Source organism: Brienomyrus brachyistius, chromosome 12, assembly GCF_023856365.1.
Source record: "Brienomyrus brachyistius isolate T26 chromosome 12, BBRACH_0.4, whole genome shotgun sequence".
In the NCBI taxonomy this organism is placed as follows: domain Eukaryota; kingdom Metazoa; phylum Chordata; class Actinopteri; order Osteoglossiformes; family Mormyridae; genus Brienomyrus; species Brienomyrus brachyistius.
Genome location: NC_064544.1, coordinates 19,815,990 through 19,841,460, shown reverse-complemented (window position 1 = coordinate 19,841,460; position 25,471 = coordinate 19,815,990). Strand labels below are relative to the sequence as shown.

General features: G+C 43.2%; 2 protein-coding genes across 3 annotated transcripts in view; both read left to right on the top strand.

Annotated features, from left to right (window-relative positions):
• LOC125704980 (zinc finger MYM-type protein 1-like) overlaps nucleotides 1-25,471 on the top strand; it is a 161,346-nt gene that overhangs the window by 99,800 nt on the left and 36,075 nt on the right. The gene's annotated exons all lie outside the window — the stretch shown is intronic.
• LOC125704991 (uncharacterized) overlaps nucleotides 3,885-25,471 on the top strand; it is a 57,597-nt gene continuing 36,010 nt past the window's right edge. For both annotated transcript variants that reach the window (XM_048971247.1, XM_048971248.1), the window contains exons 1-9: nucleotides 3,885-4,105; nucleotides 4,322-4,666; nucleotides 7,904-8,257; nucleotides 9,276-9,377; nucleotides 9,843-9,938; nucleotides 10,768-10,860; nucleotides 13,837-13,908; nucleotides 15,028-15,141; nucleotides 15,853-15,972. In XM_048971247.1, coding sequence (XP_048827204.1) covers nucleotides 4,045-4,105; nucleotides 4,322-4,666; nucleotides 7,904-8,257; nucleotides 9,276-9,377; nucleotides 9,843-9,938; nucleotides 10,768-10,860; nucleotides 13,837-13,908; nucleotides 15,028-15,141; nucleotides 15,853-15,972 — 1,357 coding nt within the window. In that variant the 5' untranslated portion in view covers nucleotides 3,885-4,044. The remainder of the gene's footprint in view (nucleotides 4,106-4,321; nucleotides 4,667-7,903; nucleotides 8,258-9,275; nucleotides 9,378-9,842; nucleotides 9,939-10,767; nucleotides 10,861-13,836; nucleotides 13,909-15,027; nucleotides 15,142-15,852; nucleotides 15,973-25,471) is intronic.

The following is a 25,471-nucleotide window of genomic DNA, read 5'->3' as shown; positions in this document are numbered from 1 at the left end:
CCCCGCGACCCAGTAGGATAAGCAGTTTGGTAAATGGATGGATGGATGGATGGATGGGATGTGATATATATTGTGACATCACAATGGGTAAACATGCAATAGTCATATCATGAAAGGAGGCGAATAAGAAAGATTTTGAAGTGAAGTCAAAGTAAACTTCAACGTCAAAGTAAACTTTATTGTCATCTCTGCTATATACTGTACAGGTACATAGAGAGACGAGATGACGTGGCTCCAGTTTTTTTCAGTGCAATAAATATAAGGTATACAAAAAAATGTACTATACTTGGAGATAGAGGAGGTTACAATAGTTATATGTGGAAAATGTGCAAATAAGTGGCAGAAGTGCAAAAATGCTTGTAGCAGAGTTTGTGTGTAAAGTACAGATGTGCAGGAGTCAACTTGTTAGCAGTCCGGGTGTGTGTGGGGGGTAAGTGTGTTCAGGAGACTGATGGCTTGTGGGAAAAAGATATCCCGCAGCCTGGAAGATCAAGTCCTGATGCTGCGATAGCGTCTGCCAGATGGGAGGAGTGTGAAGAGTCCGTGTAAAGGATGAGAGGAGTCAAGCACGATGCAGGAGGCTCTCCTGATGCAGCGCTTGTTGAAGATGTCTTGCAGCGATGGGAGAGACGCACCGATGATGTTCCCAGCTGCTTTGACGATCCTTTGAAGCCGTCGGTTATCGGAAACCCTGCTGTTTCCAAACCAGACGGAGATGCAGCTGGTCAGGATGCTCTCTATGGTGCCCCTGTAGAACACGGTGAGGGTGGGAGGTTGGCTCGCTTAAGCCGTCTCAGGAAGTGGAGACGTTGCTGGGCCTTTTTGGTGATGGAGGTGGTGTTGGTGGTCCAGGTGAGGTCGTCTGAGATGTGAACTCCCAGGAACTTGGTGTTTTTTACCATCTCAACCGTGGAACCGTGGATGCTGAGTGGTGTGTGGCTGGGGCGAGTTCTCCTGAAGTCGACAACCATTTCCTTGATTTTGTCCACATTCAGCGACAGGTTGTTCTCACTGCACCACGTGGACAGCTGCTGAACCTCGTCTCTGTACGCCAACTCATCGTTGTTGCTGATGAGCCCCACCACCGTTGTGTCGTCTGCGAATTTGATGATGTGGTTTGAGCTGTGCAGGGCGGTGCAGTCATGGGTCAGGAGTGTGAAAAGAAGTGGACTGAGAACGCAGCCCTGAGGAGCACCTGTGCTCAGTCTGATAGTGCAGATCTCATGATGAAGATCTCATCATTTAAACTAAGACTCACTATTTATAGTACAGCTTCACAACTAAACATAACTTTCACTAAAAATGTAACTGATCCAAAAGATAAAATAAGTTTGTCAGATACAGACCGACAGTCTTCCTCACGTATATGTTTTGTCCTTGTGCTCTGAATGCCCAGCAAATTGGCCTCAGTAACTGTCAGATTCATGGTGAAAGATAAATACATAAATGAGAGTATGTTTCTTATTTTTTGGGAAGGAAGGGGGGGTCTGCTGATATTGGGGGGTGCTCCCCACCCCCCTTTCCCACACCCCTGATTCTGACACACTGTATATATGTGTCATTTTCCATTTGAAGGTGGAAACCACGTGACAGAGGTTGCAGGGCTTAAAACACGCGTGAAATATTACACAGAACTCAAAGCCTCAGCATGTACATTCATACATGTGATGCCTGATTAAATAACACATTTTCCTGTGATTTGTTTGGTTTTTATGTTCTTTTTTTTTTTTTTTTTTAAATCAAATTTCACAGCTGCTCTGCACCTGTAAAGCAACCAACATTAAATGTCTGAGAAACCATCAATATAAAACAATATTTTTAAAAAGATATAACATCAAATTATATGAGTTCAGTTTTTGCTATATGCATCATTAACATTGTACTACACTTGAAATATGTATTTTTTTTTACAAAAAAATAGTTTTTCACAGAGATTTTGGTCATTGTTATTATTCTAACATAGTGGTTCTTGCTCTTTTAAACTGCTTACTTGGGTCGAGGGTCATCATAGAGGAAGCATCTAGAGAACAGAGTGACAAAATCCACAGTTTGGTACATCCTGAGAATGAAAGAAAGCATTGGTGAGCTCAGAAACGCAAAAAGGCCTGGACGTCCATGGAAGACTACAGTGGTGGATGATCGCAGAACCGTTTCCATGGTGAACAGAAACCCCTGCGTAACAGCCAACCAAGTGAACAACACTCTCCAGGAGGTTGGCGTATCAATATCCAAGTCTACCATAAAGAGAAGACTGCATGATAGCAAATACAGAGGGTTCACTGTAAGATGCAAGCCACTCATAAGCCTTAAGAATAGAAAGGCTAGATTGGACTTTGCAAAAAACATCTAAAAAAGCCAGTACAGTTCTGGAACAGCATTCTTTGGACAGATGAAACGAAGATCAACCTGTATCAGAATGATGGAAAGAAAAAGTGTGGAGAAGGGCTGGAACAGCTTATGATCCAAAGAACACTGCATCATCTGTAAAACATGGTGGAGGCAGTGTGATGGCTTGGGCAGCATGGCTGCCAGTGGCACTGGGTCTTTAGTGTTTCTTGATGATGTGTGTTGGAGCCTGACTACGTCGAATCCGTTGATGAGGAAAGAAACACACACGTGAGGCGAAGGGTGCTTGTAAGTCAGCCCTTTATTCCTTTCACAGATCGCGATCCGGGAGCCACGCTCAGATGCACAAACAGTACATACCTGAGGAAGCTCAAACTCTGTTGTCTGTGTTTGGCTTATATAGCAGTCTGGGGCACCTGAGATTTTCCACTCCCGTGACATACAGCTCTATTTTGACATCTGCTGTTAGTTAGTACCCACACCCACCCTTTTGACTTATCTTTTGCGGCTTTAGCATCCCCTCCCTTTGTTAAGCCCAGTAGGTCAAGAGTAAGCATAATGTCACAACGACCCTGCAACACACACCTTCTGCTTTTTCTGTTCCACAACCGTCTAGAGTGAGGCCCCCTGCCCTGCCTGCAAGTTGGTTCCTATTTTCAGTGTCACAAAGTTGTAGGACAAAGTTCAGCCCCTCACGTGACATAGGATGGAAGCAGCTGAATGAATGCTGAGGTGTTCAGAGACATCATGTCTGCTCAAATCCAGCCAAATTGATTGGCCGGCATTTCATAACACAGATGGACAATGACCCAAAACACACAGTAAAAGCAACCCAGGACTTTATTAAAGCAAAGAAGTGGAATATTCTCAAATGGCCAAGTCAGGCACCTGATCTCACCCCCATTGAACATGCATTTCACTTGCTAAAGACTAAACTACAGACAGAAAGACCCTCAAACAAACAACTGAAAGCTGCTGCAATAAAGGCCTGGCAGAGCATTAAAAAGGAGGAAACCCAGCGTCTGGTCATGTCCATGAGTTCAAGACTTCAGGCAGTCATTGTCTGCAAAGGGTTTTCAACTAAGTATTAGAATTGAACATTTTATTTGCAGTTATATTAATTTGTCCAATTACTTACAGTATGAGCACCTGATAGGAGGGGATTGTGTAGAAAAATCACTTTAGTTATACAATGTTTTTGTTCTACCCACTGAATTAAAGCTGACAGTCTGCACTTCAACTGCATCTCACTTGTTTCTTTTAAAATTTATTGTGATAATGTACAGACGTTTGTTAAAATCTCGACTTGTATAATGGAAGCTGTCCATGTTTATTAATTAGGGATCCGTCGCTAAACCCGCTTTCTATACCCCTTGTTGTTGTAGCTTATATTTTTGTACGTGTTATAACAAAGTTTTCATTTAAGTTAACAATCCGCCACTTAACCGTCACTTAAGCGATTTGCATTTGATCAGGGAAACACAGACATGCGATCCACCCTTTGCCGTAATTCAAGTGTGTTGGGAGTGTTTCCGCTCCAGGTGTAAACTGAAAGTAAACGTATGGCCAGAAATTGGCATTTCGTGTAGGACGATTACTGGGTTAAAATGCGCATATAGACTGTTCGTAAAAACGAAAATATAAAGCAAAATTTGTCTTTGTCTTTGTACAGTTCTTTGTACAAGACTAAAGGCGGCGATGCAAGTCAATACTTTCAGCGCTATTTTGATCGTGTTGAAGTTCGTCATTAACTCTGACGGTATATATATTATGAAGACAGTTTTACGTGTCTGGTAACTCGTATAATAATGTTGAAATTTAATTGAGTACGTTGTTCTTATTTTGTGTGTACTAATTATTATACAAATATTTGCTTACCAAATATTCCAGTAACTGCGTTGCAATGTTTGTTCTGTGCTTATTATTTAATGCTTTGAGGCATGAAGTGATTTTATATCTCTTATCCCTGTGGCAGGTTTCCTGCTACACGGCTCTGCTGGTCCTCTAACAGCCCGGCTGGGAGGAGCTGTACTGCTGCCCTGCTTTGTGGACAGACCCCTGCCTTTGGAGGAGCTGGAGGTGGACTGGAGAAGGACTGATTCAGACACCATCGTGCACCTATTCCAGGGGGGTCAGAGCAGACCTGAATCACAGGGGGACGCCTACAGGGGCAGAGCCCACTTCTTCTCTCAGGAAATCCCCAAAGGCAACTTCTCTCTGCTGCTTGAGGGTGTGAGGACTGCAGATGCAGGAGTATACAAGTGTGTGGTTTATACAGAGCAGGAGAACCATGAAACACAGGTGGAAATACAGGAAGTAGGTAAGTGAACCTTTCTGATTTATAGCTTAAAACACAGTATTAACATTGGGGGAGGCGAGTATATCAGGGTCAGAGGTGTGACGTCATATGTCTGTAGTGGCGCTGTGTACAGTTAGTTTTTTATTTGTAAAGTATTGCTGCTTCAGTCACAATATATAAAGTGATATTATTCTTTCCATTTTTATTTGTATCCTTTTTTACCTACATGACAGTTTAAGTGTGGTAATGTCCGGCATTATATATGCTGCATTTCCTGGAATTATTAGAATCACGCACAAATCACGAGATTCCGCCACGAATATCAGGCCATTTACTATGGAAACATGACCTCAGCTCAGGGTCCACTGTGATGTTACTCTCCTGCACCCTGTCTTCTCTCATAAACACATCGTAACTGAAAGAATCACTAGTACAACCACAAACCATGTAAAATAGCGACTAGGAGATATTCTCCTAGAGACCCATACAAGTAAATATATAAGGGATTTATTGAATTTATTCTCAATAAAAGGGACTTTCTGACAGGTTTACAGTGGAATAATATATTTGCGGTAAGATTTCTTGAGTGACAGTTCTGCTTTATTCTGACATTGTGAGAGTCACGGCACATGCATGAGATTTGGCAACCCTGGAATTGTGAATGTTGTTACAGTAACTAACCAGGCTACTTGCAGTTTGCACAAATATAACAAGATGATCATTATGAAAATTGATCGACAAGAAGCTCTTACGGGGCGGCATGGTGGTGCAGTGGTTAGCACTGTTGCCTCACACCTCTGGGACCCGGGTTCAAGTCTCCGCCTGGGTCACATTCGCTTAGGGCTGGCCCCCTATCCTGGGTTGTTTCCTGCCTCGTGCCCATTGCTTCCGAAATAGGCTCCGCGACCCAGTAGGATAAGCGGTTTGGAAAATGGATGGATGGAAGAAACTCTTACATTCCACCATTTGAATTACATTATTATATTCACCATTTCATCCAAATTAGTGATTACTCGTTGGTTATGATGAACGAGGTCTTCAATGAGTTAAGTTTACAGACTGTTCAGTACGTTTCCACTCGCCTCTGTATCTTGTCTCTTTACTTGACGAGGCTGAAGTTTGCTCCTTGTTCTCCTTATTCGGATTTTCCGGTCCACCTTAAATGCAATGACGCGATTACGCCTGTAGGGGGACTCATTTAGCGAGGCTTACATTCAGAACTTCATTTGGCTTTCGATTGGACAGGTGTGTCATGGACTGTTGAGTTAAAGAGTCTAATAGCACTGGGTAGGAATGATTTCCTGTATCGTTCCTTAATGCGGCAGGTTGAATGAGTTGGTTGCTGAAGCTACTCCTGAGTTTCTCTAGTGTTTTATTTGGGGGGGGTGAGAGGCATTGCCCATAATTGCCAGCAGCTTCGCCAGTATTCTGCCCCTGGCCCCCTCCTCCACGCTGACAAGCTTGGAGCCAATAGCAGACTCAGGCTCCCTAATGAGTTTGTTCAGTCTGCTGCCTTCCTTTGCTTTGATGCTCCCCAGATGTTTGCTAACAATAGTAACTCGGGTTAGAACCTGATTTAGGATAAAGCCATTACAGATGAACAGATCCTAGGTTATTGTTCCTATCCTAACTTAAGACAGGAAATGTGTATTACACAAGCTTCCTAACCACCAAAATGTTAAATAAACTCTCCTAACTTTAGGATAACTATACATCCCTGATCATGACAGAATGATAAAGAAATATATATATTGCAGTTTTTTTTTTAAATCTTGTTTTTGTGGAAAAAAAGCTGGCAGGTGGGTTTGCCAGAATAATTCTGTAAAAAACATAATAATCATTATGGAACAATGTGTAAATTACAAGTAAGTACAAAATTACAGTTTAAACCAATAAATTCAACACTATTTCTGCTGAATTAGCATGACAATATTACTGCAAACCAGTTCTTTCAGTGAGGCATCCAATTATCACTTATTGTCCATTGAATCCCATTCAGTTTCACTGAAAATACCCAACAAACAATATTACTGAAGTGAAAAACTGTCATTGTTGGCACCACAATGAAATGTGTCTTCAGCATTTAACACAGCGGTGAGCCACTGTTATTTAGCACTCAAGGAGCAGTGCATGGGAATGGTACCATGCTGACTGGGGATTCAAACCAACAACCTTCCAATCACAAACAACCTGCCTTACCCATTAGATCCACTGCCATTATTTAGTAGAAAATCCTCATTATGTGTCATTAAACTGAATGTTTCTGCAAATTACCTTCAAATGTTGTTTATAATGTCATGTTTTTGATGGATTAATCATTAATTATAGTGAAAGCAGCATCTAATTACTGCAATTTTGCATATAGACAATGTGAATAAATCCCAGCTAATTCACATTTGCCTGACTGTCTATGTAGTATCATGGAAGTTACACATAAAAGTAATGCATTACAGACAGAGATGGAAAATTCTTGTCCAGAAAGTGCAAATCCAGACCAGGATTTTGTTTCAACCAACCACACTGAAAATACGTCACTTTGAATGAGCTCAGTTGAATCATGTACAGTGGTTCCACCCAAATAGAATGAGTATTTTGAAATAAAACGCCGATTTTAAGTTGATGCATTTGCATTTTGTTCTGAGAACAGAATATAGTTGAATTAATTTCACAAATTTTTTTCCTGTCTAATTAATCCAAATGAATCATTTTTATTCATTAAATTAGGTATATACTCTAACAGTAGCCGTGGTAAAAGGTAACTGAAAGACATTACAAAACATCGTGAAGGGCTGTTTTTGCAAATGTATCTGCTCTGTGGAACCGGGTTAAAGCACAAAACCAACTGCTTTTGTGAGGGAAAAATTGGGATGGGCTTTTTTTTACCAAACGACACAGGATGGAACTCTATGCTTCTTGTTATGCAGTGATTTCCGCTCATTGTCGCTCAGATTGTAAAGGAGGTGGTTCCAAGCAAACAGAGGATGCAGGACCAACCAGTTACATGTCTTACACCCACCTCCTCTACAATCTGATTGGTTATCTCTCTGAACCAATCACTTTTCATTCAGCCCTTAAAACATTTCGGTGTAACAAAACTTCTACAAGCTTAGTGTGGTGCCGGATTCGTCTCCTGAATCACATATGCCAAGTGTCAAAGTTTTAAAAGTGATGCATGTTGAAATGAAAACAACCACAAACAAATAGGAGGGGAAAACACACAGGTTGCCAGATTGTATGATCTTTCTGTTCTTGTTCCAGAGCGGCTGGTGGTGACGGGTGCAGATGAGCCTGTCTATGCACATGCTGGAGAGGATGTGACTCTCAGCTGCTCTGTAGACACCCATGTTAATGTCACAGAGCTTCATGTGGAATGGAGAAAGACAGACGATGACGGTGACATCTTGGTGCTTCTGTATGCTGATGGAGGGAACAGACCAGAGTCACAGGATGGGAGATACTCTGGAAGAGCTGAATTCTTCACTGAGGAAATTCCCAAAGGAAACTTCTCAATGAAACTGAGGAGAGTCAGGACTGAAGACAAAGGAGAGTTCAGGTGTGAAGTCCACTCAGATACTGATTCTGCCAATACAACTGCCAGGATAGCAGCACTGGGTGAGTCAACAGAAGGACTGTTTTTAACATGCATCTCAGCATAGTTCTGTGTGATTAAATCACATTTTCATTCCACTAAGCCTCAGTGGTTCTGCTGCAAACTGATCTTTATGCAAATGCCATAGGGTTTAATCTGCTCAGTGTAACCGTAGAAATGGTGAAATTTAGTACAACTTTAAAACACAAAATGCATTAAATGAACAAATTGTTTCAGCTTTAGTGCAATTTTCAACTATATCATAACAGGTGTTTTATTAGAGTGATGCAGTGTAATGTGTAATTATGGTTTTATTATTAATATTCACTTAGGAGCTACAGAGACCATGAGAGTGTGACTGGGAAAAATGCAGTAATAACATAGTATTTTATTAACTGTACATTACATTGTGTGACTGAGTAATACAGTTAAAAAGCCCATTGTAACATGTTGTGTAAATATATCCAAATCATATATGGGAATATGGACGATCTTATATATTAAATCTGTCTGTTTTCAGGCTGGAGAACAGTTAGGACTGACACACTTATTAAGATTTAATCGTAAGGGTGGCATGGTGGTGCAGTGGTTAGCACTGTTGCCTTACACCTCTGGGACCCGGGTTCAAGTCTCTGCCTGGGTTACATGTGTGTGGAGTTTGCATGTTCTCCCCATGTCGTTGTGGGGTTTCCTCCAGGTACTCTGGTTTCCCCCCACAGTCCAAAAACATGCTGAGGCTAATTGGAGTTACTAAATTGCCCATAGGCGTGCGTGAATGGTGTGTGAATGTGCCCTGTGATGGGCTGGCCCCCCATCCTGGGTTGTTCCCTGCCTCGTGCCCATTGCTTCCGGGATAGGCTCCGGACCCCCTGTGACCCAGTAGCATAAGCGGTTTGGAAAATGGATGGATGGATGGATTTAATCATAAATTTCTGCTCCACTTTGTGAGACTAAACGATGTAGACGTGTCGATTATGCTGCAGCAAGACAAACAGCCTGTTTTAGAAAATGACTAATGGAATGTAATTCTGAATATTTTAGGTTATTCATCCCTGCATTGGCTGATTCTGTGGCTGTGCATCGCTGTCACACCTGTAGTCCTACTTACTGGTGCTTTATCTGTCAGGCATTTAATAAAGGAAGGTAAGTGCTCTGTCATTTCTAGTAATTATGATGACATCAGTGGATCCATGTTTGCAGCCACTTATCCTGAGGGCATCTCAGCAGACATGGGGCATCAGGCAGGACTGTATCTACACAGGGTGCCTGTCCACTGCAGGGCTTAACTGTGATGTAATTAACATACTTTGATCCTGTTTCTCTGGTAACAGACACATATGTGTGAATATGAATCATTTCAGAAAGTTTTATTACTATAAACCCCTACAAACTAAAACAATGAACCAAAGCTGATGTCCTCATTGAAATTATACTAAAATAATGCAGGATCTGCATCTGGTGAGACTGACAGTCTGTACTGCGTGTCTGTAGGTGTGAATGCAGCATAATGATCATCTGAGGATGGCTGCAGATCATTAAACTTTCCATGAACCATCATCTAATGTTAAAGATCATGTGGTTAAATCTGATTCTACTCTCTGTCCACAGATAAAAGCAAACAGGCTCTGCTGAGTCACTGCTCACATGTCACAGTTCCACCAATCATGGTTTCCGCCGCCTTCATCCTGTGGGGTGTAACTGAAGGTGAGCCCATTAAATATGGTTTAAAGAAGCTTTACAAAGAGACAGATTTTATTGTTTTTGTTGTGCAGGCAGTAAGAAATAAGCAGCAGCAGCATAAACAGCAACCTGCTGGGGATTAATTATGTAAATGAGTGACTCTGTAATTTGAGGCTGATACTTAGTATTTGTAATCTGTACTGTGATGATTCACTTTTAAGGTGAATAAGTTTTCTTCATAAATTAACTCATAGTTATTTATAGTTTGATATGTATTTCCTTAAATATTATTTTATTGACACTGTGAGTCTGTATTGGATGATGTAGGTTTCATTTTTTTCTGGATTTCCTGCAAGAACAGGGAGATTAAACACACGGTGATGAAATAAAGATATATTTTACACCAGCAGAGACAGCGTCCCCTGGTGACTAATTATATAATTTTAGATATTAGCAGACAGTAATGAAGTGACAGATAACATGAAATCCAATGTAAAGTTCAGCAGAGTAGAAGGAAGGAAGTTATGAGAAGCTAAGAAATTTAAACAGGATTAACAGGGATCCTAGTGCTGCATTCAGAACTGGGAAACAATTCTATGGCTGCCCACATAAATACTGTAAGAGGAAAAGATTCCTTCAGTTTTATCAGTGATGGGGGGGTGGGGGGTGTGGCTCAGTGGGTTAGGATGTTTCCCCTGCATTTGGAGGGTCGCTGGTTCAAATCTCAGACTTGACATAGTGATTTTACACATGGGCCCCTCAGCAAGGGCCTTAACCCCCAACTGCTCCCGGTATGTTCTGAGCCTGCTTCACTCTGCTAAATAAATAAAACTTAATGTTACCTGTTTCCCAGGATCCACAGAAGAGGCTGTTACTTGTCCTGCCATCAGTCTGATGTATATCCTGCTGTTGATAAATATGGCTCCATATCAGGAATTAATCGCAAGTATGTTTACATATTTCCATGTTTCCTGTCCTGTTTCCTACACTTCATATGAAAGGAGGTTGTCACTGTTTGTGGAAAAAAACTGTAAAATAAAGACAGGTGTTTATAATTAGTTTGACCAAGACAGCGATCACTGTCAGCACTGTGTCAGAGCGGTTTGGAGAGGAGCAGCCGAGAGCTTCCAAAGGACCATAATTAACGAACCAAAGAGCAGTGAAGATCCATAGTATCAGCCAGGAGATGGAGACCCTCAGGTCCCAATACAAACAGGCAAAAGAAGAGGAGTGCAGTGGCTTGGCTCAGCTGATGTACATCCTACACAAGAAGATCAGGGTCCTCCAGTGGGCAGAGTGGCATCGGAGACGACACTGTGAAAGAGCCTGAAAGCACTGCATTCATCACCAAGCCCTTCAGGTTCATGAAGGATCTGTTAGGGCAGAAGCATAGCAACAAGCTGGCCTGTTCACAGGAGGAGAGGGACCAGCATCTGAAGCAGATGTATAGTGACCCAGCAAGAGATCAGGACCTGGGACAGTGCAGCACAGTGATGCAGCCGACCGAGGCAGCTGTGCAGTTTGACACGTCAGACCTGCAGCTGAATGAGGTTCCTGAGGTAGTCAGGAGAGGATGATCAAGTTCAGCTCCAGGCCTGAGTGGCTCCCATGCAAAGTGAACAAGAATCACCTTAAACTCTTTCTGTGCCTGTGGAAGCTCCTCTGAGTCGTCTAGAGAAGGACCAGTATATATTTATAAAAATTACTATTCTGATTAATAGCAGAAGGTTTGCACATGGGTGACATATGTCATAAATGAGGAAAATATTCATTACATTCTCTAAAATGTGAATGTATTTTAAGCTTCATTTTACATCAGGTATGAATTAGCAGACTAAACTCCCACTGCGGGTCCATTTGTCTTAAACAGCAACGGAGGCAAAAAAGATCAGAGTAAAAATCAAATAAGGATAAATTAAAAACAAATAAAAAGGATGGGTGGAAAAGTTATGTGTGGGAGTGATTTAGTGAAATAGTTACCATGACGAGTGAAGTGCTGGTAATATCATGTGTAACACGGTATTAGTATTCTTAATGCTCTGTATTTGGGAAGATGACATGCAGAGTTATAGTCTGACGGGGGTAAGGATGTCAGTCTGTGTTCAGGCTGGTGCCATTGAAAGAAGAACTTTCACTTTAAGTTAATGTTTATTTATTTAAAACCAGCTTAATTCAGTGTAACATGTTATCAGATCATCATACTTACATGTATCCCACTGAGAAACACTGGTAATGTGTGATCGGGTGCCGGTCTCTGATACTTTATTCGGGTGGGTGGCGGGTGGATGATTTATATGTACATGTGGATTCGGATGGAGTCAGAGCCGATCTGCACATCACTAATGGTGACACAGCTGATCAGGGAGGCTGGGAGAACAAAGACAATCTGTCAGTCCTGTGGCCCGACCTGGAAAATGCATAAGGCTCAATTCCACTGTTATATCAGGCTGGAACAAGGCTGAGACCAGGACCATCACAGGCCGCATTATCTCTGTGATCCTGTTCTCTGCTGCCATGAACATGCTCACAAAATCTGCTGAACCAGAGTACAGAGAGTCTAAAACAGAAACTGCCCAACAGCAGCCTCCCATCAGAGCACTTATGGATGAGATAACAGTCACCACAGAGTCAGTCCCAGGACGTCACTGGATCCTGCAGGGGCCTGAGAAGCTGATGGGGTGGGAGTGGATGGAGTTCAAGCCTCCAAATCTAGGTCCATGGTGCTGAGGAGAAGGAAGGTGGATGACAAATTTCAGTTCAGTATCGCAGGTACTGACATCCCAACCATCACAGGGAAGCCTGTCAGGAGGCAAAGTGTCCTGAAGGACACAACAGGCATCAAGTTGACCTGCACTGAGTTGGATGGCTGGCTGAGGTCAGTGGACTGGTCTGGCCTACTGGGGTAATTTAAAGCATGACTGTACCAGCATGTCATTCCTCGAAGAGTCCTGTGGCCACTCCTGGTTTATGAAGTGTGAATCCCGACAATAGAAACCTTGGAGCGGAAAGTCAGCAGCCACCTCCGGAGCCTGAGCAGCATGGCTCTCTATAGTCATCAAAACAACCTGTGACTGCCACTCAAGTCCTTGGAGGAGGAGTTCAAGGTTACAGGAGCTGGGAAAGTGTTGCTGTACAGAGGGCAGAGGCAGACATTTCAGGTCAAGAAAGTAAAAATCCAAACCAGGATTTAGTTTCAACCCACCAGTTGAGTGTCTGAGTCACAGACACAGAATAATCAACTGGTTGGTTGAAATAAAATCTTGGTCTGGATTTTTACTTTCTGGACCTGAAATGTCCGCCTCTGACAGAGGGTCAAGCGATCTGAAGGTGGCCAGAGCTGGTATAATGGTTTTGCAAGCCAAGTTTAAGGCTGAAAGTGGTAGGAGTGGTGATGCAAGGCTGAGCTGGACTAGGATCCTTCTCCACATCCCACCTTAATCACTCAAGGGAAGGAAGAAAACTTCCTGGTCCAGCAGGAAGTGAGAGCAGCAGTGAAAGAGGAGAGATTGTGCTGGATGGTGGGAATGAGGCAACAGGAGGTTTAGTCCTGCTTCCCCATTGCGATCGCAACACATATGATTGCTGGTTCTCCTGCAGCCCAGTTACTGTTGGTATCGGGGTTGTAACAGTGCACTGTCCAGCTCTTACACTGTAATGTGGGTCACAGAGGCTTTTACTTTGAATAAGGATCTTCTGCTGCTAATGTGTGTGAAATGATCATCTACCAACTCATGATCAGATATGATAAATTTTTATTTAATTTGTCCTTGAGGAATGAATGATCATTAATGGTCTGACATTGTTAAATATTTTTCCTATAATTAGGGGTAGCTGGTGTCATGTATGATGGGTTGAATTTAACATACAATTATAAATCCCATTTTTATTTTACTTAAAAAAAATATCGTTTTTATTTTTGCAGTTTCATGGCAGAATATTATACTCAACACTCTGACAGCTGCATTTCCCATCATTATGGTCGGTGTCCTAACAGGTGAGTTTAAGTGTAATTAATGGTTATTAAACATTAAAGTAAAGCAGGATGAAGCAGCAGCTCCTGGTAAAATATTAAACACACTGTGATGCATCTTTGAAGATGCCAAACATACTTCAGTGTTTTAGCACAAACTGCTCATTTTTCATCTCATTACTGTACAGACTTTAGGTGATTTTGTCGCTCTCAGCACCTCAGGTTTTAAAATACCTTTAAATCAGAGTTTGATTCCCACCTGAATCCCCATCTTACTCCCCCATGCAGTAACCCAGTTAAGAGGGCCAGTCCTTAGCAGGGTGGGTAAGACAAGGACCTGTAACCTGAAGTTTTCCTGCCCAAGTCCTGGGAGAAGCTCGGCCTGTTTACCTTTAGACAGGTGCTTAACCTGAACTGCTCCAGTGCCCAGCTGCCTGAAAGGGGACGGTTTTAAATAGATAAGAAATGAGGATTATTTTAAATTAGGGCTGCATTATTATTAGAAAAAATGAATAATATGTATGGTGTGGATGGATATCCTAATCCTACCCCTCCTCATACACCAACGTATAACATGTATGGTGCGGATGGATATCCTAATCCTACCCCTCCTCATACACCAACGTATAACATGTGTAGGTTCATTGTAACTGTAATGCGTCCCTGATGTAAATGTTACTTGTTTTGGCCCCTCACCTTCCAATGGGGCCCCAGCTCCTGATCCCTGTGTGTCTCTCATGCCCTGGAATTTCACAGAAGGCCTGACTGCAGCCCATCGCTCTGCCTTCATATGTGCTCATTGGGGTCACACTTATCCACTTACCTGGATGGAATTATACAGGCTGATTGGCTCATTTGGTCCCCCTATGCTTCTGGATTTATAGCTGTTTGGAAGCATCATTTAGGGTGAATAATGTCTCTCAGCCAAACACCCTCACTGACTTTTCATGACCCTTATTAATCTGCTTCCTAACCTGTGTGACTCTATGGGTTAGAACTTAACCGCAGGCTGATCCTGCTCTCTGATCCTTACTTACACGTTACTTTAGACAAAAGCTTCTGATAGACAAATGAACCACTGAATGCTTTTGTTTTTTCTTGTGTCTAATTACTTGTTGACTGACTCTTCTTACCTCATTTCAGGTTCTTTTATCGAGTTCTCAGCTAAATCTTCCCCATCTCCAGCCGAGAAAGCAGCATTTGGAGGAATGTTTGGTGGAATCATATTTATGTTCATCGTTTTTGTTATATTCCAAAGTGAGTATGTTTATAAATGGATTTCAGGAATATATAGGACTAGAATTATGCATGTAGATATATTTTCTACTCAGAAATGTTTGATGATTTACATAATTACATTTTTTAGAATGCAATATCTGTTTTGTTCAGTGTTAATCTGTATCTATGGGGCAGCACAGTGGCTCAGTGGTCAGCACTGCTGCCTGACACCTCCAGGGTGCTGGTTTGAGTCCCACTTCTCTGTGTCTGTGTGCAGTTTGCATGTGCTCCCCGTATTGTGTGGGTTTGAGTCCCCCCTCCTCTGTGTCTGTGTACAGTCTGCATTTGCTCCCCATGTCATTTGAGTTTCCACCAGCTACTCTAGTTTCCTCCAGCAGCCCTCAGGTTAATTGGTGCCTGTAAATTGCCCATAGCATGTGACTGTGTGTGTAAGGCCTCCCATCCAAGCTGTACCTCTGCGGAGAGGGGTGGTCCTTTTTTAGTGGAGGCCCCTGGCTCAGCCTGTGCATTAAAGCCCCCCCAAGCACCCTGGGTTACCTTTTATTACCCTTATTTATATTTCAGATTAAATAGTTTATTTACCACAGCTTCTGACATGGGATTTAACCCCTTATCCCCCAGCTGACAGGGCTGTGCAGAGCAGTGCACACAGGACACTCAGCACATTTGTGCTATATTCTCTGTCTGAAATAAATTTTATGTTTGCTAACTGTTTTCTTCTTGTTTCAGTCGTCGACATTGTGGTTTGGATAAAATATTCTAAAGACAGAGAAAAAAGAGTGAAAATACGTACCATCGTAGCAGGAATAACTGGAGTTACATTCCTGGTCATCACGGTTTCATCCATAAGTAAGTCCGTGTATAAGTTCCCCTTGTGTGCTGTTTGCATGTTCTCCCCGTGTTTCCCTCCATTCAGGGGCTTTATTAGGTTCACCTGTTCAACTGCTTGTTGAAGAAAATATCTAATCAGCCAATCATATGTCAGCAGGACATTGTATAAAATAATGCTGATACAGGTCTGGAGCTTCAGGTAATGTTCAGATCACACACCAGAATGGGGACGAAATGTGATTTATGTGACTTTGAACGTGGCATGTTTGCTGGTGCCTGACGTGCTGGTATGAGTATTTCAGAAATTGCTGATCTGCTGGGATTTTCACACACAACCATCCTAGGATTTACAGAAAATGGGCTGAAAAAGAAACAAACATCCAGTGAGTCGGCGGTTTTCTGGGAGAAAATCCCATGTTGGTTCTTTACAAACTTTAGTGTTGAAAAGGTCCTTTTATTGCTACAGGAAGTGACTGGTAGAGTGATAATAGGCCGGTAGAGTGACAATAGGCCGGTAGAATGACAATAGGCCGGTAGAATGACAATAGGCCGGTAGAGAGATAATAGGCTGGTAGAGTCATTACAGGCTGGTTGAATGACAATGGGCCGGCAGAGTGATTACAGGCTGGTTGAATGACAATGGGCTGGCGGAGTGATTACAGGCTGGCAGCGTGATAATAGACCGGTTGAGTGAGCCTAAGTCGTGGGTCGGCTTGCAGAAGGTTATTTTCCACATGAAATCTACAGTATATTGTTTGATATGTTCCTCACTACAAGAACATTGCATATATAGTGCAGTTTAGTGTTTTTATGCATTTGTGTGCAGTATGTAAGTTTATAGTTCATTTTGTCACATTACAGTTTAACTAATTTTTCAAAACCTCCAGACAATATACAGCATTGTAGTGGATTTAGGGGAGACCAAGTCCACTATAGAAAGGAAGGCTTCAACACAAGGAGTTCAAGTGCAATTTGGAACATGTCCAACCCTTTATTTACCAACCTTGAACAAGGCTAAAGAAACCTGTGCACCCTCTTGCGTTTGGAGGCTGTACTGCACTGATTCACCTTATGAGTCCCCCTGTGGCGAACAAGCCGCGCCCACTCCATTAACCAGGCTCCGCTTCACAATGACGGTGAGGCACGGCTCCCCCGGCAGGCAGCCTCAAAGGTGCCAGAACCCATCACAATACGCACACAATGAACCCCTGCCCTGAACCCCATCACAACATAACACAATACCGGAACAATATCGCGCTAACCCGTTCGCAAACCCCGAACTCCCATGATGCTCCGTGCGGCCAGCGCGGAAACAGCAATTGAGGAGGCAGCCCCGCCCCCACAGTCACTACAGTATTTTCAAAAGCAACACTATTCTGGAATTTTGACATCTTGGCATAAAATTCATTGAGAGGGAGGGGGTCCCGGCTAATTTCGATTTCAAAATTCCCCGGTTTACTGTATTACCGTAATACCAGCCAGGCCTGGTAACTCTGCATAGAAATTTACCCATTTCACTGCACTGCTTGTTTGTACCTCACCCACCACCAGTGTTGGGGTCAGCATTAAAAGTCATGTATTACGTATTACTCATTACTTTTTTAAAAAGTAATGCATTACTTTACTTAATTACTCCCCGTGGAAAATAATTAGTTTCGCTACTCATCACATTTACTTTTGCTGTACTTTGCAGTGATGCATTGTTTCATTTAATTTCCAGTCATTTTTAGCCTGTATCACCAAACCTTATATATACGCACATATCAGCTTCCCAGTTTTAATAAGGATAACATTAATTCTTCATTTTATGTGGTTTAATAAGGTAAAGAAAGGCAACAAATCGGGTTCAGAGGCGGTGAAAACCAGTCAAAAGAGCACTGCACAGAACAAGACTCAACTGGATGTTTCATGCATTTCAAACAGGCCAGTGAAGGCAGCACTGACATCAGGCTATAAGCCTCAGAATTAAACTATATTAATATATAAAAAATAAAAGAATAATAAAAGAAGCTGGGCTTTCTAACACCACATCGTGTAAATATAAAATATAAATAAAATAGCAGGGTGGCACAGTAGTGCAGCAGTTAGCACTGTTACCTCACACCTCAGGGACCAGGGTTTGAGTCTCTGCACTGGCTCCATGTGTGTGGAGTTTGCATGTTCTCCCGTGTCGGTGTGGGGTTTCCCCCTCACAGTCCACAAACATGCTGAGGTTAATTGGAGCTGCCAAACTGCCCATAGCTGTGAATGGTGTGTGTGTCTGCTCTGCAATGGGCTGGCATCTCATACTGGGTCGTTCCTTGCCCTGCACCCAAATCATCCAGGATAAGCTCTGGACCCCCCACAACCCTAAATAAGATAAGCAGTTACAGAAAATGGATGGATGGAAAATAATAGACTGGCTTTTTTCTAACATTTCAAAATAAAGACAAATTTAAATGAGGAACGTTTAAATGGCAAACACACTGAAGAAACTCAACACAGTTGCTTATTTATTAGTAAATCAGTGGTGATATCTCACTAGAAGGAGTCGCTCACATCGTTTGCCAGACAGTCTGTTTCTCCTTGGAGTGAACGCTAAATTTCTCAACTTGAAAAGCCTCTCCAGTGGTCCACTAGATGGCGGTGCTGTGTTGAATTTCAACAATACAGCCTTTATTGTAGGGAATGCTACAGGACCTCTGACCCTGACTTCAAATATTCAATGACTTCAGCATCATAATAAAAACAGTCTGTTTCATCATGAAAGGCAAACAATTTGTTTTCAACAGAACTGTTACTGGACACAGATTAATTAGGCAGGTCAGACAGTGTATAATGCAGGTCAGACAGTGTATAATGCAGGGGGCACAGAGGCAAAGGATGATTAATGTGACAGTAACGGAAGGAACACGGTGAGGTACACTGTCCACCGGCCAAAAAAGGCCATACAGCCACCCCCAGGTGACACTGCCATGTTCATCCCAGTGAAGCTGCTTCAGCACCTCTGTCATGTGCTGTATAACCAAAGAGATATCGGCATCATCACTGGCCGGGACATACTGTACGTGCAGCATTCATCCTCTGTCATGTGCTGTATAACCAAAGAGATATCGGCATCGTCACTGGCCGGGACATACTGTACGTGCAGCATTCATCCTCTGTCATGTGCTGTATAACCAAAGAGATATCGGCATCATCATTGGCCGGGACATACTGTACGTGCAGCATTCATCCTCTGTCATGTGCTGTATAACCAAAGAGATATCGGCATCGTCACTGGCCGGGACATACTGTACGTGCAGCATTCATCCTCTGTCATGTGCTGTATAACCAAAGAGATATCGGCATCATCACTGGCCGGGACATACTGTACGTGCAGCACTGGTCCTCTGTCACAGCTCAAATACCTCCCTCCTTCACCAGCAAGATATCCAGCATCAGTCTGCTCTGGGTTGAGCTCTTTGTTGATTCTGGTTATGGCATCAGTGGTGGCATTAACAAATAGTGCTAGACGGTAATGGATAATGACTAGCTGATTCCATGCTTGTGCCAGACCGTACTGGGGAAACATAGCATCCAGTTGTGCAGGAGGCAGGAATATACGCTGTGGCCACACCCTCAATAGCAGTCTGACATACTGGCAGCGGTGGCTATTGCCCAGTGCTCTATGATGCACAGGTTCCTGAGAATCTCAACGTCTGTCGTCACATTAGGTCTGTTACAGCTGTATCCGCCTGACTGCTGTCCTCCAGCCTTCGTAATGTGTGTGTAGGAACAGCGAAGCTCACTCACTCTGAACAGAACCGGAGTCCTGCCTTATCCATAGGGTGAAGTTTCTTACGTTGTCATGTATGATTAGGCTCGCCTGGGGCTGCCGGACCAGAGAGTAATTCTGCCAGGCCGACATTAACTTCAGGCGGCATCAGAGAAACACAATGCAGTCTGCAGTGAGACTCTTGCTGTGAAATTGACGTACTGCCAAAAAGAGTTGCGGTGGTGCTACTGTAGTGCAGTTTATGACCTCGCTTCGCTGCCCCCCCCCCAGAAAACATATTTGTCACCAATGTCACGATCACTGTGATGGCGGCCATCACAAGGGACCAGGGAACCCTGATGCATCCTTGCCTCGTCCCTCTTATGTCTGTGTAATGGGGTAGATGGGAGTGACCGGTGATTGGTGCCTTTCTTGCGGCGCATTGGTGCTCAGAGTGTGGGCACGCCCAATCAGCACTCATCCCACCTCATCCAGGCGCGTCGTCACCTAATGACTCTCCTCCTGTTGTCCCTGCTGAGCCCCGCCGGGCTCTGGTAGTCTCCTGCAGTGTGAGGCGTGTATCCAGGTGGCCCTCTCTCCAACCTCCAAGTCTGCATCGTGAGCAGGATCTGGAAGGGTCTCAGTCACCGCTTGGATCTCCAGTTCTTCCTCCGTTAGTCCTTTACCGCGATCCAGTCCCCAGGTCTCAGGTCGTGCAGCTTGGCCTGAGCGGCTGCCCAGGTCGCTTCTTTTACCCGCGTGTGACAGGTTCACCCCCACAGCCCCATCCTACCGCTTCCTCACGCACCATCAGACACTGGGACAGCAGGCAGATCACAAGCTCCCTTTTATTTGTGCAGTAAATGTACACGGTCATGGAGGTTTCAAGTGGCCTCAGGACAAACCCCCGTCCAATATCCAAACTTGCTTTTTTTTTGTTCAAAATATTACTTCATACTTGTAAATTTGATTTCAAACACAAATAAACCAAAAGTACAATTCACCAAGCTGGAAAGGGCCGTTTACTCCTAATATCCATCCATCCATCCATTTTCCAAACCGCTTATCCTATTGGGTCGCGGGGGGTCCGGAGCCTATCCCGGAATCAATGGGCACGAGGCAGGGAACAACCCAGGATGGGGGGCCAGCCCATCGCAGGGCACACTCACACACCAGTCACTCACACATGCACACCTACGGGCAATTCAGCAACTCCAATTAGCCTCAGCATGTTTTTGGACTGTGGGGGGAAACCGGAGTACCCGGAGGAAACCCCACGACGACACGGGGAGAACATGCAAACTCCGCACACATGTGACCCAGGCGGAGACTCGAACCCGGGTCCCAGAGGTGTGAGGCGACAGTGCTAACCACTGCACCACCATGCCGCCCCCTACTCCTAATATATTACTGCTAATATAACAAACTCAAGCTATTTATCTATTTCTGCGCAATAGTTGCACCGGAGGTATTGCATAACAATTTTAAGTATAATGGAATGGAACAGAAAACATATTAATACAATAAGACATTAGGAACTCACAGCGACATCATACATTGACTGAATGGTATATTAGCTGACTAGAGTAGCCAGCTAACTAACTTACAGAAATATGGCGTTAGCACCTAATGCAACCCAAGCGTCTGCTTATCGAACCAGAACTGCATTGTAAACAAGTGAAATCCTGAAAGTATTACCTGCAATAAATGTAGCCGGTCTAGTGAAGTCATGGAGGTTTCAAACGGCCTCAGGACAAACCCCTTTTGTAGGCACTTGGACATTTTTTTCAAATACCTGCAATGATAATATCAATGTTTCCACTAGATAGAGGTGAAGCTCCCGAACAAAATGAGCCCTCATTTGTAAAAATTGACCTACCGAGCCCCAAGATAATCGAAATTGAAGTTGCAATTAATGTCCCTTTTGTCTTAATGGATAATGAGTTAAGACAATAAAAAAGTCTGATCTGTGATCTAACCCTAACCCTAGCGAGATGACTTTACCACACCCCACCTCTCACTTCACACGCCTTTGTTCTCCACAGCTAGTTCTCCTTTTGCGTTGCTATAGACTGAAGTGTCTGCAAATCTAAAACCACAGTGTTAGTTTCACAGCCATCATCTCTGCACGCCATCATTTGTATGAGTGGTTGTGCTGCCGCTGCTTTGGCTCTCTTACCTTTTTGGAAAGGTAAGGCAACACCAGACATTTACATATTGTTAGACTTTTGGGTAAAATAATAGTATGCAATAAATCAGAGATCAGTTGGTGGTGCACAATTTGTATTCCTATAGACGTAAGAAACCCCCTGTGCTTCCACAGGGCTTCAAAGTCATGGGTAACTCCAAAGGCATAATTTCTGTATGTGTTAATACTCACTGCTCTCCCTTCTGCCTGCTTACGTGATCAAGGCCACCAATTCCACTGCCTGGACAGAGTAATGGCTTGGGAGAGATTCAGACTTCAAGGCTTTATGCCCGGAGACGACTGCAAATCTGACCTTGTTGGTTTCTGTTCTTGGTTCCCTTGAGGCTGAGCATCTACAAATAGTTCCATACCAACATTTTCCACTTTGGCGTTTCCTTCAAATCAGGTGTTGGTGACACACTTGGTTTACGGTCGCCACCCGACCGTGTCCTTCCCCTTCTCCTCCTATTGGGGGCAGTGTGGCAGGGTTTAGCACCGGGCTCCTTTTCACACGTTCTGCTTCCTCGTTCCACGTAACATTATCATGTGCTTGTCAGCCTTTCCCGTGAATTAAATTACTCAAAAGGGCTAATAATACTTCATAGTTTGGAATAAAAGTCCTGCAGTATGAACACATCCCTAAAAAGGACATCATCTGTCTTAGTTTGAGGCTTTGGAATTTTTTAAATCACTGTTACTCTTTATATGTTATAATGGGAATAATGATGGTGAACCTGCCTCATAAGAGTATATACAGTATATAGATTTAAAGTTATTATTATTATTGCTGTTTTGCTCTTGTGTGTCCTGTCATATCATCCATACCATCACTACATTCATATCATATCTAAATTCGTATACATACACTTCATAATAAGTACTCTTAAGTATGTAACAGGGAACTTTCACAGAGCTAGTTCACAGGCAAAGCGTATCAAAATTCTGAATCACTTGACTAACTACAAGCAGACATATGCCTGCTACAAGAAACTCACTCGACAGAAGCCACAAGTCAGAAATTAAAAACCCCACAATTTAATTAAGTATATTCATCAACATATAACTCCAAAAAAAGAGGTGTCTCGATTTTAATAAACCAAAAAATTCAGTTCATGCATAATACAACTATCACCGACCCTGAGGGACGATATGTCATTATTAACATAACCATTAACAATAGTAACTTAACTACTGCAAATATATATGGACCTAATACTGACGACTGTCTTGTTCCGTACATTTTTTCACACATTATCAGACTTATCAGACTCTAAAATTATAATTGGAGGCGACTTTAACACAGTCAATAATCCCACTTTAGATACAGTGGATAATCTACTGCTGTTAATTTCAGAAATTTTCACTCCGCTGAAACACTGAAACAATACATGGATGAATTTGGTCTTACTGACCACTGGCACCTAAAAAACTCAGCAAACAGAGATACTCACACTTTTCTCCACCCCATCAATCCTTCTCACATATTGATTTTTTTCTAGCCAGCAATTCAGTCATACCAGATATCTTGGAGTCCATAATCCATCCCATCATAATTACAGTAGTGACCATGCACCAGTAACACTCGATTTAAGCATTAAACAATTTAAACAACCCATGGCTATCTCCTGAATCTCCTGAAGAAATAAATGATGCTTTCAAAAACTTTTATGAAAAATTGTATACCCCAGATAACGAACCGAACTTAATAGACATTAACTCCTTTTTCGATAATATAGAATTACCCAAACTCAACATAAAACAACCCTGTCGACCCTGTCCTGGATAAATCTCCCTCTCTTGGGTAGCCGGGTGCCCCCCTCCACTCATTCCCTGTGTAAATCTGTGGAGGACCTCAATTTAGTCGACTCATTCCGTCTTATGAACCCCTCCACCAGAGAAAACTCTTTATTCTCTCCTCGCTCCAGGTCTCAGTCTGGCATATATTACATCTTTGTTTCTCGCTCTCTCATACCTGCTATTTCTAATGCTTCTCTGCTTTCCTCTTCTTTATCTGATCACAAGTGTGCTTTACCCCAGTTGGCTGTGCCCTCTCTACCTCCTCAGGCCTTGCAACGGAGATTTAATACTTCTCTGCTTCAGAATCAAATTTATAGCTTATTTGACCACTGATGACCCAGCCTACTGCTGGATGGCTGATAAGGGCTTCCTTTGTGATGCCAAGGTTGCTTTCGCTAGCAGCCTGACTTACGAATGTCATCAGATGATTTCAGATCTTGAAAAGCGCCTCTGAGTTAGAAAGTGAGCCTTGCTGTGGTGGATCAGGACCATGAGATCCGTATTTCTAACACAAGGGCCAAGCTGAATGCTCTCCTGTCACACCGCGCCGAGTTTGTCGTTCATCGCACCAGGTCTCACTATTATGTGTCTGGTGACAGACCTAGTGAACTATTGGCTCTCAGGCTTAGGCAGTGTGACTCATTTTCAATGATCTCTTCCGTTAAACCTAAAGATGGGGTCCAAACCACCAACCCTCTGGGAATCAGCAACTGCTTTTTTTCAGTTTTTTTCAGTTTTACTCAGATTTATTCTCCCCCCCTCCATCCCCCCACCCTCCGATCCTGATTGGTTTCTTGATGCCTAACCCCTCCCCCAGCTCTCAGGTCCAGAAGCCTCAGTGCTTGAGGCTCCTCTTTCAATCGCTGAACTTAAAGAGGTTTTGGGCTCCATGAGCCAAGGGAAATCTTCAGGGCTGATGGCTTCCCTCTCCATCTCATTTCTGAATTTTGGAAACTGCTTTCTACTCCACTCTTCCATATCCTTCTCTTAATTCATCTGTGATGATTTTACTGTTTAAACAAAGTGAAAACCCCTCAGACTGTCCTGCTGCCACCCGCCGGTCCAGGACAGAATGGACTTTGGCTCCTATTTTACCAACATGATTCAGACCCTTTACTCCTCCCCCTCCTCACTCCTCCTGACTGATACCAACATCTCTCCTCCTTTTCTGCTCCTTCGAGGTGCCAGGCAGGGCTGTCCACTATCCCCTTTACTCTTTAATCTCTCATTAGAGCCCCTAGCCACAGCTCTCCATCAGTCAGATCTCATGTCTCCTATCCTGGTTAAAGGTTTTCCTCAGACAGTCTCCTTATATGCTGAGGATCTGCTCCGTTACCTTGGCAATGCCCCAGCTGGTCTTCCTCATGTCCTTAATCTGTCTCAGACATATGAATCCCTGTCGGCTATAAGATTAACTGGGCAAAGTCTTCTCTTCTTCCACTGAATCCTGCATGTCACTTTTCCTCGTTTCCTTCTTCTGTTCCTCAGGCGACGTCTTTCAGATACCTGGGGTCGGACATCTACCCCTCAGAACTAGAGCTTGCAGCTGCCAGCTTTTGCTGTGTTCTGGAGGGTATTAAGGTCTCCATCTTCTCACGGTCTTCTCTCTCCCTCTCATTCCAGACAAGGCTGGCCATTATTAAACTGAATGTGCTGCCAAGCATTAATTTTATTAGCTCTATGCTTCCTCTTCCTCCTCCTCCTAGATACTGGGCTTCTGTTAAATCTACCATTTCTACGTGTCTTAGGGATTGTAAGAGACCTTCTGTTCGACATTCGTGACCAGTTAGAAGGTG